We start from the raw sequence: 12,422 nt of genomic DNA, 5'->3' as shown, positions 1-12,422 counted from the left end.
GAAGAGGTAATCTCTTGTGAGAGAGTCTAGTCTATGAGCTAGCCTGGAGATGTAGCAGAGTGTGGGTGGAGTAGTTATTGCTCAACAGTACTGACCTTCACAGATATGTTGGGGATATTTTTCCACTTTGTGGAGTACCTTTGCATTATTTGCTCTTCTTATTCCTTACTCGGGGAGTTGCTGTTTAGGCTGTTTTCATCCTCTGATATGACATTTATCGACCATAGTATTGATGAGTATTTTTCATCTGTTCTAGTCATTACCTGACTTTAGAGTCAGGGCGAGCACTAGTTGGAGCTACTACTAATACCATCTTGTGTTGTTTCTTGACTGTCCACTTTCTCACAGCACTAAATTGCCGACCTCTTCCCCCACAGGTCTTTTGTTCACGTATTCCTCCTGGGAAGCTGGACGGCTCTGCTGGTGAAGGCAGTGATTACGGCCTTCCTTTCCCTGAGCGCACTCACTCTCTTTGTAACACTTGTGCACAACAACTAATGTGCTGTTTCCACATCTTAAACGGACAAGAGGTCGCCACCTTGAGAGGTGGAAGCCAACTTGAGAAAAAGGGATTCCAGGTCAAATCACCCTTAAATTAAGAGTTTCGTCATGGCCCGGATCGTGGAATCGCCTGGTACTGCATCAGAACCCTTGGATCTTGGATATACCGACTGGAAAAGACCCCTCATGAGTCCAGCTGCACCCACTCGAGCGTCCAACACCCCGTTGTGATCATTGTGTACACTCAAGATGAAGCGCCAACGAGTCCTGTGTTCTTAATTAAGGCATCTGGTGTTTCTCTGAGCGCGCGTACTCTCAGCTGATGGCAACGGACTTTTGTGGTCAACGTTCAAATAGGTTTTGTACAGTTTTCTGACTCGGAAAGAATAAATGTCCTGTATTCTCTCTGCTTCACAGAGGAGTAATTGTGCTTTACTTTTCTTTGAATAGCAAACATCCACTGGTGAGTTCTAAGACCTGGGCCTTTTTTTTCCCCATACTCCCATTTCCAATTGCGTATCTTATTTATGACCCAGCTGATAGCATATTGCCTACTTTGTAGAGACCGAGTGGAGGTTTGCACAATGATTATCAGACACACTACAAGGATGGGAGCAGGATGGTTGGTCTTCCGGTGAAAGGGATGCCTGTCTTCTCATATGTGAGATATTTTTGATTCTTATTACTTGACTTCAGCATTTTAACTAATGAAGCAAAACAGTGGAGGGATTAAGGAGGTCTTGGCAGGTCTTTACCCAGAAAAAAAAACTAAAGTTTTGTTACCGCTGCAGGAATGTTTAGTGGTGCAGAGTGCAATCCAGAGACACCGTTTTAAAAATAATTCTAGTTTAAATACCGCACATTGACAAGTCCCTAATGTAGACTCAGTATCAGAAATCTAATTTGCAGAGTTGCAAGGACTTAATTGTGTATTATCAGTGGTAGGGAGAGTACAGGTGGTAATATTTAGTCATTTGTTTAGCTTGTGCGAAGCCTGAATGATCCTTCACATGGGGCAGTGAAAAAACATTCATTGTAACAAGTAGCAAAAAGTTGAACAGTGGACGGCTTGGTGGATTGGCCCTTCAATGGTCTTCAAAGTTGGAAGCGAGTCATGTTTTGAAGAGATGAGTCTTTAAGACTCTTGTGAAAGAAAACTAATTTGCATAATCCTACACATTTCTGCCAGTGTTTTACAGGCAAGCATTTTATAGTTAGGGTGTAATCTTATAATCACACTGTCATGCTGGGGCTATGATGAATCGTGGATAAGTGCCTGTGCAAAGCACGTGGGTGGAGCCTGACATTGACCATTGCGTGGCGGAAGGAGAAGGGAGGCCTCGGAGTGGTAAGCATGAGGGTCTAATATTGGTACAGAATCAGAAAAAGGCAACACCTGAGAAGAAAAGTTACACACAATTGTATATTTTATTTGTTCAAGCTTACTGGAGTAAATCATAAACCAACATTAATACATAACACCAGTTGTATTCGACGCCAAATCCGCTTCTAGAGCTGGTTTTGGACCGTGGTGGTTTTAGAATGCATGCTGTGTGGTTTCTTCTTTAATCCAAGTGACTCCCATTAAACAACTTCACTCAACATTGATGAAACATTTCTGCTACCGTCAGTAGGATACAGAGTGTGGCATGCTGTCCCTTGAGTAAATGTATGTGGTTTTGAATGAAGAATCCGCCAGATGTTGTGGACATGTCCTACAGTTTCACAGTGTTTGTAGATTCAAGAGAAGCTTATGTGCAGGGGTAAACGTTGGCAGGTTTAGTCTTGACCCCCACATGTGAGAGGCTCGGATGGACAGAAAGGGCAAAACTCTAACATGTCTACTCGCAGGGTTAGGAGTGGTTGATTGACGGCTAGATTCTAGATCAAGCTGCAGATGTCCAGGCAGCTTACACAAGCTGTAAGCACAGGCTTATCACTTTCACGTAAGTAGACCACTGAGATCATGTGCTATATTCCAAATCCTGCACCAGCCTCTGAACAATACTCACTTAAACCACCAAGCTAAAACCACAAAACCATCAATGCCTCCTGCATCAGTTGTGAGATGAGGGTATTTCTGAATCCTAGCTATGAGCCCAAATCTTAACTGTACCAGACTCCACTATTAATGCATCCCAGGTCCTGGCTCTGACTAATGGTCCTACATTCCAGCAGTGCCAAGATTAGACAACCAGCAGCTTAAACGCTGGTCCTTACCGCCAATCACCAACTTCATTACCCGTCCCCAATGGCACCAACTCAAAGGTAAAACTCAATAGGTCCTGGTTTTGAGGCCAGCTTTGTGTGGTGTAACCTTGTTACAGTCTTGGCTTTTTGTGTATATTCTTGCTTATTTCACTTTTTTAATGACCGCATTTGATGTGAGCCCATGAGGAAAGGCTTGTTAAACTGCTGACCTAATGTTTGGAAGCACAGATAATCCTCTCTTTTTTTTTTTTAATTGAGAAAGCAGTTTTTTTGTTTTTTTATAAGGGATTCGAAAGCGCATGTAATTCTTTAGAGGGAAATAGACATATAGCAACTGAGATAAAACAAATATTAAATATCAGTACAGAAAAAATAAATGTGAAATACAGGCTATTCCAACATTGTGCACAATCTACTGCTGCGAGATGGGAAAAAAACAGGACAGATTTCGGACGCCGTATTTCCACCTGTCTGTCAAAAGATGTGCAACACGTTGCTGCACAGAGCAGGTCTTTAGATTGGTGTCCTTTGAATGCTCGAAGTCCTTCTTTTGTGGCGTATCTTCGCATGATGAAGGGTCAGAGATAGACTTAGCATCGATCTTCAGTAGTACAGTTCCTTATCCCACCAACCTGTAGATGAGGAAAGAAATATGTGAGGAGTCGCAAGGATAGGTAGGGCAAGCTCTGGAGCTTTAACCGAATGTCTGTGACCTCCTGGAGGACTAGCGATTCCTGAGTTGCAGCGCGAGAAAGCACTAGTTCTTTTGAAACAGGGTATGCCTCAGATATATTGTAATACTCAAACCAGCTTTCTGTGCAGCAACTGCCTTTGTGTCGTCTGCAGACAAGAATAAATGCAGCAATAATCAGGTGAAATCCTGATGCGGAGCCCAGATTGCAGATTCTGAAAAGGTACTTCCATCCATAAGAAAAGCAGTGGCCACTTTGAAGCAAGTGGCTGTTGCACCACCTCATTATGCAATAAGGGGGATAGTGTAGTATCCTCTCCAGAATCTTCTCTTCTCCCCCCTCCCAAGTCTTGCTTTCCATTACGCAGCGGTAAGTGGGTCTTGTGGCTCCGGTAGTGCACCTAGAGATGCTGCTGGTAAGATCGGATTAGCCCTGGTGGCCTTACTACAGGTCTACTGAGACAACATGCATGATGCTGCATGCAGTCTGGAGATTTAACAGCAGCATGTATGGTCTTTACTGCAGTGTCAGACTGGCCTACAGGGAAATCAGACAGTTCCTGTTGGGCTGGTCTCACCGATCTGTGTGTGGGCCGTTTTGTGGGCTGTTTGTGGCCACGTGAGCCGGTTTTCACTGTTGATTTCCCTGCTGTTACCACAAATATTGCCTGCAGCAAACACAAATGCATAAATCTCCCAGGAAAAATGCAAATGCAGCATGTTTTTTACAAGTTCAAAACTGCTCCAATTTGCAAATGTGCGCCTATTTTTTTTTTTTTTTTTTTTTTTTTTTTTTTTTTTAAATCTAAATGGCTCGCTATAGGGCACGCTTTTATTTTGGTGCCCGGGCCTAATTTTTGTCCCATTCCGACCCTGCTTTACTGTGGTGTTGTCTGATCCACAAGAGATCCTGAGTGGACAATGTGGGATGATATGGATGGCCCGCACCTGAGATTAATTTTTCGGCATGGACATCATTAAGTTCTGGAAAAGGCCATTGTGGAACAAGGAGAACCTAGTTTAGAGTGCATCAAAATGGAGCTCGTCTGCTCCAGCCCCACTGCCCTTTTGATCAAACCTGCTTTCCGTGAAGTCCCATCAATTCCCTACAAATTGTCGGCCTTGTGACCTCCTTTAGATAGTAAGACTAAGATATTAAAAAGGCACCCGTATCTGGGTGTTACCTTTTGGCCAACTTAATTTTTCCCCCCGCGTGTTCAGCCCTTTGCACATGAGATGGTGCAGCTTTAAGAAAGTGTGCTGCTTGTTAACTTACTGCCAGGGTGTCTGCGCACTCCCAGTTTGCGTATTTCATCGTATACGAAGATCAAGATTCCATAGGGTATGGGCACAAGCCACCATTGGAACCTATGAGAAGAGAAAAATTGCATTTAGCCCACAGTGTTTCTGATTAATGACTGATGGAAATGTTTACAAGAGAAGAGTTATATGAAAATTTAGCATTCATCCTAATATTAATTCTCTTAAATCAAGCGCTCATCCTGAAATTATTAATTCACTTTATTTGAGGACACATTAATCTTAGCAATATAAAATTGTATGCATGTATTCACTTGTTTGGTATTTCTTGATCGACGGAAGGGAAGAAAGTGCTTTAAAATATTTTTGTCATTAGAGGCCCAATTATTTGTAAAGTGTGCTATCTCTCACGGGGGTATCCTGGCGCTGAGCAGGTCTGTGTGTGCGCCAAGCCCTGCCTGTGGTAGGTTGGTTAATTGAAAAGCCAGGTCTTCAGCTTCTTACAGAATTCAAGAAGAGAGGAGGCTCTGAAGTGTAGTGGGAGGTCGTTCTACATTTTAGGAGCGATATAAAAGAATGCCTGTGCTCCTGATCTGCTTTTGTATATGTGTGGGAAATGTGCGAGCCAGAGTCCTGTGGCGCAGACCTGCCTGAGTGGTTAGTGGAAGGAGAGGAGACTGTTCAGGTAGGTGGGGCCTGAATATATTTGTGAGGAGCTTGAATTGAATGCATTTCTGTATCTGGAGCCAATGAAGATCTATGAGTTATGTTGTGATGTGAGTTCTATGTGGGACATTGAGGATGAGTCTGGCTGCCGAGTTCTAGATGGTTTGCAGTCTTCAAGTGAGTTGCTTAGTGATCTAGGCGTAGAGCATGTACCCAAAGTCTAACTTACTAGTGACTAGGGCAGCAGAGACCGTTTTTCTTGTGTTGCTTAGGATTGCTTTGAAGATCTTCCTAAACTTCTTTAGGGTGTGGAAGTGGGATAATGTCCAGTTTTCCATCTGATTGTTCTGAAGTTTTTGCATTGGATTCTGGGTGTGGGCCACCAGTGGGAGTCCAATGATGAGGTGTTATTGCCAAAGATCACTACTTGAGATTTGTCGCTGTTGAGCTTGAGACAGTTGGCTTTCATTTAGTTAACAACTTCGGTCATGCAGGTGGTGAACTTTTTTTGTTTTTGTTTTTTTTGTTAGGGGTCTTGTCGGAGAGGAAGAGTATGAGCTGCATGTCGGCACAGGAGAGGATCTTGATGTTGTGTGTGGCCTGGTGATGTTGGCCAGAGGGATCATGTATGCTTTGAAGAGGGTGGGGCTGTGCGATGGACCTTGAGGCACTCCGCCGAAGGAGTTTACAAGCTTCCGAGGAGTTAGGTGCTAGGCTGACAGTTTGTATTATATCCATTAAGAAGGAGCAATTACAGCAGAGAGCAGATACTTGAATGCCAATCTTGTGCAAGTGCCTTATGAGGATCGGGCGTGAGACTGTGTCAAATGCTTCAGAGAGTTCCAGAAAAACAAGTGCTGCTATGTCTCCTCTGTCAAATATAATGCAGATGCCATCTTTGACTGCAAGGAGTGCTGTTTCTTTACTGTGGTTGGGCCTGGATCTGGACTGTGTGGAGTCGAGGAGATGGTGGTTGCTGAGGTGGTCAATGAGACATTGGTTAATTAGTTACTCGAAGCCCTTTGACGGATATGGTGGAAGTTAGAAAGTGTGGCTGGGTCAGCAGATGGTTTCTTGAGCAGGCACATAGTGGTAGCATGTTTCCAGGTATCGGGGAATGTGGCTGTGTCAATGGTGGTGTTGATGGCAGGTGTTTCAGCGGTCAATAGAAGTCCTTTGGCAAAGGTTTGGTGGGAGGCAAAGGTCGCATGAAGCAGGCAGGTGGATAGTCTTCATGGTGGCAGCAATTTTGAGAGTGGTGATGGCAGTCCACGAAGTCTGGGTTCATCAGCTGTGATGGGAAGTTTAAGTGTGACAGTGACGTTGTCCGGTTGAGGGTCCAGGTTGCTGTTTGCTGTATATGGAGGTGATTTTACTTTTTACAAAAGACTTCCAAGAGCTTGTTGCAAAGGTCTTATGAAGGGGTGATGTGGCAGGAGGTACAGTTAAATCTTTGACGGTGAAGATTTCCTTGTTGCTGTTAGCATTGGCTTCCATGCTATCTGCAATAACTGTGTACTTGGTGTTTCATATCTGCTGGTGGTAACGTCTTATGGCTGAATAAAATATGACTTTACTTCTGGTGTCTTGGCTTGTTCTCCATTTGCGCTGCAGCTGCTTGCAGTGGTGTTACGGCAGCCTGAATTCCTCTGTCTACCAGCTGACCTGTGGTCGGGCACTTACTGTTGGATTGCTCGTGAGGAGAGATATGGCATCGGCGCATGCACTGATGCAGCTATTGAGGCTCTTTTGTCTTTCGGCCAGTTGCTGGTGTGTCTGGACCAGTGCTTAGAGAGCATGGAAGCCCACTCCTCTTCTGAGATGCTTTTCCAGCTGCGGTGGGCGGTTCCAGTGGTGGAAGGTCTGTGGTGTTGCAGGTCATAGTTGCTGGTTTGTTTATTATGATGTTGAAGTGAAAATCGGGTTCCATAGGTAATGATGCTGATTGAGGGGAAAATCGGGTACCGCGATGCAAGGAAACTATAAGTGTATATTTTAATTTGCACCAAGTATTACTACGCAGCATATTTTCACACCTGTTATTTGACTGTTTCTCTTTTCTTAAATAACATCTTCAACAAGGAGTTAGCACCAGACAAATGCAAATCTGATCGTGCGGCACAGCAATCTCTGTTGTCTGAACTATCAATATAGACGTCCCACCACATCTATACTAGACACATATCCTCAGCCTTCCCAGTCTGACCAGCAACCCACAGTTTGTCCAACTTCCTTTGGCTCCCGCACTGTGTTCTTTTTGCACTGATCAGTACAGGTTTGTGATGCAGAGCGTTAATATTTGTATGTTCGATGGCATCTGTCGCTGTAGATACGCATGTTCTGCAATAGCTCGCCATCTGGTGTTGGGCCGGAGTGTTACAAGTTGTTTTTCTTCGAAGAAGTCTTTCGAGTCACGGGACCGAGTGACTCCTCCTTTTGTCTCCATTGCGCATGGGCGTCGACTCCATCCTCGATTGTTTTTTTTCCGCCATCGGGTTCGGACGTGTTCCTGTCGCTCCGAGTTTCGGAACGGAAAATTAGCTAATTTCGGAAGATTTTTCGTCGGTATTGTTGCGTTCGGGATCGGCGTACTTAGATTCCACACCGCATCGAAGATCGAAGAGCTCCGGTGCCCTTCGGGGTAGTTTTTCGATCCTCCGTCGGGGCCTGGTCGGCCCGACCGCGTGCTGAAGAACGCCGATGGAACGGACCCCATTCCGTTTCTGCCCCAAATGCCACAATAAATACCCCTACACAGACCAACACTTGGTCTGCAACCTGTGCCTGTCACCTGAGCACAGCGAAGACACCTGCGAGGCCTGTCGTGCGTTCCGGTCCCGAAAAACACTCCGAGACCGTCGAGCCAGAAGACTTCAAATGGCGTCCGCACCGACAGCCCAACGGGAGTTCGAGGAGCAGGAAGAAGAAGGTACCTTCTCGATCCAAGACTCAGACTCCGAAGGATTCGACGATACACAAACCGTGAGTAAGACGTCGAAAACCACACAAAGAAACATTTACAAGGCCCAGGGGACGCCACTGCCACCAGGCCATGGCTCAACCCATAAATTCGGTGACCGACCGTCGGCACCGAAAAAGGCCCAAACAGTGCCGAGATCGTCCGACTCCGGTCGAGACACCGGCACGCAGCCTTCTCGGGACCGAGAAAGTGCTGGAGACAAGCCTCGACACCGAGATGCCGGTGTGGACACGGCTCGACGCCGAGACAGCGGCACCGAAACAGATCGACGCCGAGAGGTTTCGGCCCCGAAAAGGAAAAAAGTCACCTCGGAGCCGAAAAAACACGCAGACAAAGTTTCGACGCCGAAACAAACTGCAAGCGACCCAGCTTCAGGCTCTTATACAGAAGAGCACTCGCTAACCTCCCAAATGCAAAAGCATAGGTTTGAGGAAGAGCTACAAGCAACTGATGTGGACCATACGCAAAAGCGTATCTTCATTCAGCAGGGGACAGGAAAAATAAGCACCCTTCCCCCCCATTAGGAGAAAGAGAAGGTTGGAGTTCCAGACGGAACAAGCACCACAACCAAAAGTGGTGAAAAGAGTTACACCACCACCCTCTCCTCCGCCCGTGATTAACGTTTCACCAGCACAAACTCCATCTCACTCCCCAGCTCACACCACCATGAGCCAGGGTGACCAAGATCAGGACGCATGGGACCTATACGACGCCCCAGTGTCAGATAACAGCCCGGAGGCATACCCTACAAAGCCATCTCCACCAGAAGACAGCACCGCGTACTCTCAGGTGGTGGCTAGAGCAGCACAATTTCATAACGTAAGCCTCCACTCAGAACAGGTCGAGGATGATTTCTTGTTCAACACACTCTCCTCCACCCACAGCTCCTACCAAAGCCTGCCTATGCTCCCTGGTATGCTCCGGCACGCAAAAGACATATTTAAGGAGCCGGTCAAAAGTAGGGCAATCACACCAAGGGTGGAAAAAAAGTATAAGCCGCCTCCTACGGACCCGGTTTTCATCACTACACAGCTGCCACCAGACTCTGTTGTTGTAGGAGCAGCTAGGAAAAGGGCCAACTCTCACACATCTGGAGATGCACCACCCCCAGATAAAGAAAGCCGCAAGTTCGATGCAGCTGGTAAGAGAGTCGCAGCACAAGCTGCAAACCAGTGGCGCATCGCGAACTCCCAGGCACTACTTGCGCGCTATGACAGAGCCCACTGGGACGAGATGCAACATCTCATTGAACATCTGCCCAAGGACTTCCAAAATAGGGCAAAACAAGTGGTTGAGGAGGGACAGACCATCTCCAACAACCAGATACGTTCCTCCATGGACGCTGCAGATACAGCTGCACGGACAATTAATACATCTGTAACTATCAGAAGGCATGCATGGCTCCGAACGTCTGGATTTAAACCAGAGATTCAACAAGCAGTTCTCAATATGCCTTTTAATGAAAAAGAACTGTTCGGTCCAGAAGTGGACACAGCGATTGAGAAACTCAAAAAAGATACGGACACTGCCAAAGCCATGGGCGCACTCTACTCCCCGCAGAGCAGAGGGAATTACAGCACATTCCGTAAAACGCCCTTTCGAGGGGGGTTTCGGGGTCAAAGCACACAAGCCAGCACCTCACAAGCAACACCGTCCACTTACCAGGGACAGTATAGAGGAGGTTTTCGGGGACAATATAGAGGAGGGCAATTCCCTAGAAATAGAGGGAGATTTCAAAGCCCCAAAACCCCTACTACTAAACAATGACTCACATGTCACTCACCCCCTCCACACAACACCAGTGGGGGGAAGAATAGGTCATTATTACAAAGCATGGGAGGAAATCACTACAGACACTTGGGTTCTAGCAATTATCCAACATGGTTATTGCATAGAATTTCTACATTTCCCTCCAAACATACCACCAAAAGCACAAAATTTAACAACACACCATTCCAATCTCCTGGAGATAGAAGTGCAGGCACTATTGCAAAAGAATGCAATCGAATTAGTGCCAAACACACAAATAAACACAGGAGTTTACTCACTGTACTTTCTGATACCAAAGAAGGACAAAACGCTAAGACCAATCCTAGACCTCAGAGTAGTGAACACTTTCATCAAATCAGACCACTTCCACATGGTCACACTACAAGAAGTATTGCCATTGCTAAAACTACACGACTACATGGCAACTTTAGACCTCAAGGATGCTTATTTCCATATACCAATACACCCATCGCACAGGAAATACCTAAGGTTTGTATTCAAAGGAATACATTACCAATTCAAGGTACTGCCTTTCGGATTAACAACCGCACCAAGAGTCTTTACCAAATGTCTAGCGGTAGTCGCTGCACACATAAGAAGGCAGCAAATACATGTGTTCCCATATTTGGACGACTGGCTAATCAAGGCCCATTCGTTCATACAGTGCTCAAATCACACAAATCACATCATACAAACCCTCTTCAAACTCGGGTTCACCGTCAATTTCACAAAATCCAAAATTCTGCCACGCAAGGTACAACAATACCTGGGAGCCATAATAGACACATCAAAGGGAGTAGCCACTCCAAGTCCACAAAGAATTCAAAATTTCAACACCATCATACAACGCATGTATCCAACACAAAAGATACAGGCAAAGATGGTATTACAACTCCTAGGCATGATGTCATCATGCATAGCCATTGTCCCAAACGCAAGACTGCACATGAGGCCCTTACAACAATGCCTAGCATCACAGTGGTCTCAAGCACAGGGTCACCTTCTAGATCTGGTGTTAATAGACCGCCAAACTTACCTCTCGCTTCTGTGGTGGAACAACATAAATTTAAACAAGGGGCGGCCTTTCCAAGACCCAGTGCCACAATACGTAATAACAACAGATGCTTCCATGACAGGGTGGGGAGCACACCTCGATCAACACAGCATACAAGGCCAATGGAACGTACATCAAACAAAACTGCATATCAATCACCTAGAACTTCTAGCAGTTTTTCAAGCACTAAAAGCTTTCCAACCAATAATAGTTCACAAATACATTCTCGTCAAAACAGACAACATGACAACAATGTATTATCTAAACAAGCAGGGAGGGACGCACTCCACGCAGTTAAGCCTGCTAGCACAAAAAATTTGGCATTGGGCAATTCACAACCAAATTCGCCTAATTGCACAGTTTATACCAGGGATACAAAATCAACTCGCAGACAATCTCTCTCGAGATCACCAACAGGTCCACGAATGGGAAATTCACCCCCAAATTCTGAACACTTATTTCAAACTCTGGGGAACACCTCAGATAGACTTGTTTGCGACAAGGGAGAACGCAAAATGCCAAAACTTCGCATCCAGGTACCCACACAAACAATCCCAAGGCAATGCCCTATGGATGAACTGGTCAGGGATATTTGCTTACGCTTTTCCTCCTCTCCCTCTCCTTCCTTACCTGGTAAACAAACTCAGTCAAAGCAAACTCAAACTCATATTGATAGCACCAACTTGGGCAAGGCAACCCTGGTACACAACGCTGCTAGACCTATCAGTGGTACCCTGCATCAAATTGCCCAACAGGCCAGATCTGTTGACACAGCACAACCAAAAGATCAGACACCCAGATCCAGCATCGCTGAATCTAGCAATCTGGCTCCTGAAATCCTAGAATTCGGGCACTTACAACTTACCCAAGAATGTATGGAAGTCATAAAACAAGCAAGAAGGCCATCCACCAGGCACTGCTATGCAAGTAAATGGAAGAGGTTTGTTTGCTACTGCCATATTAATCAAATACAACCATTACACACAACTCCAGAACATGTAGTGGGTTACTTGCTTCACTTACAAAAATCTAACCTAGCTTTCTCTTCCATTAAGATTCACCTTGCAGCAATATCTGCATACCTGCAGACTACCTATTCAACTTCCCTATATAGAATACCAGTCATTAAAGCATTCATGGAGGGCCTTAGGAGAATTATACCACCAAGAACACTACCTGTTCCTTCATGGAACCTAAATGTTGTCCTAACTAGACTTATGGGTCCACCTTTTGAACCCATGCACTCCTGCGACATACAGTTCCTAACCTGGAAGGTGGCATTTCTCATC

General features: G+C 45.6%; 2 protein-coding genes across 3 annotated transcripts in view; one reads left to right on the top strand and one right to left on the bottom strand.

Moving 5' to 3' along the window:
- TMEM147 (transmembrane protein 147) overlaps positions 1-915 on the top strand; it is a 46,801-nt gene extending 45,886 nt beyond the window's left edge. For both annotated transcript variants that reach the window (XM_069201174.1, XM_069201176.1), the window contains exon 8: positions 378-915. In XM_069201174.1, the coding sequence (XP_069057275.1) occupies positions 378-498 (121 nt within the window). In that variant the 3' untranslated portion in view covers positions 499-915. The remainder of the gene's footprint in view (positions 1-377) is intronic.
- Positions 916-1,941: 1,026 nt separating this feature from the next.
- Positions 1,942-12,422, bottom strand: part of ATP4A (ATPase H+/K+ transporting subunit alpha) — a 75,509-nt gene continuing 65,028 nt past the window's right edge. The window contains exons 21-22 of the mRNA XM_069201173.1: positions 4,680-4,771; positions 1,942-3,344 (exon numbers count right to left, since the gene is read on the bottom strand). Of these exons, the coding sequence (XP_069057274.1) occupies positions 3,316-3,344; positions 4,680-4,771 (121 nt within the window). The 3' untranslated portion in view covers positions 1,942-3,315. The remainder of the gene's footprint in view (positions 3,345-4,679; positions 4,772-12,422) is intronic.

The sequence above is a fragment of the Pleurodeles waltl genome, chromosome 7 (genome assembly GCF_031143425.1).
Source record: "Pleurodeles waltl isolate 20211129_DDA chromosome 7, aPleWal1.hap1.20221129, whole genome shotgun sequence".
NCBI classification, from domain to species: domain Eukaryota; kingdom Metazoa; phylum Chordata; class Amphibia; order Caudata; family Salamandridae; genus Pleurodeles; species Pleurodeles waltl.
This window is presented reverse-complemented; position numbering and strand designations above follow the sequence as displayed.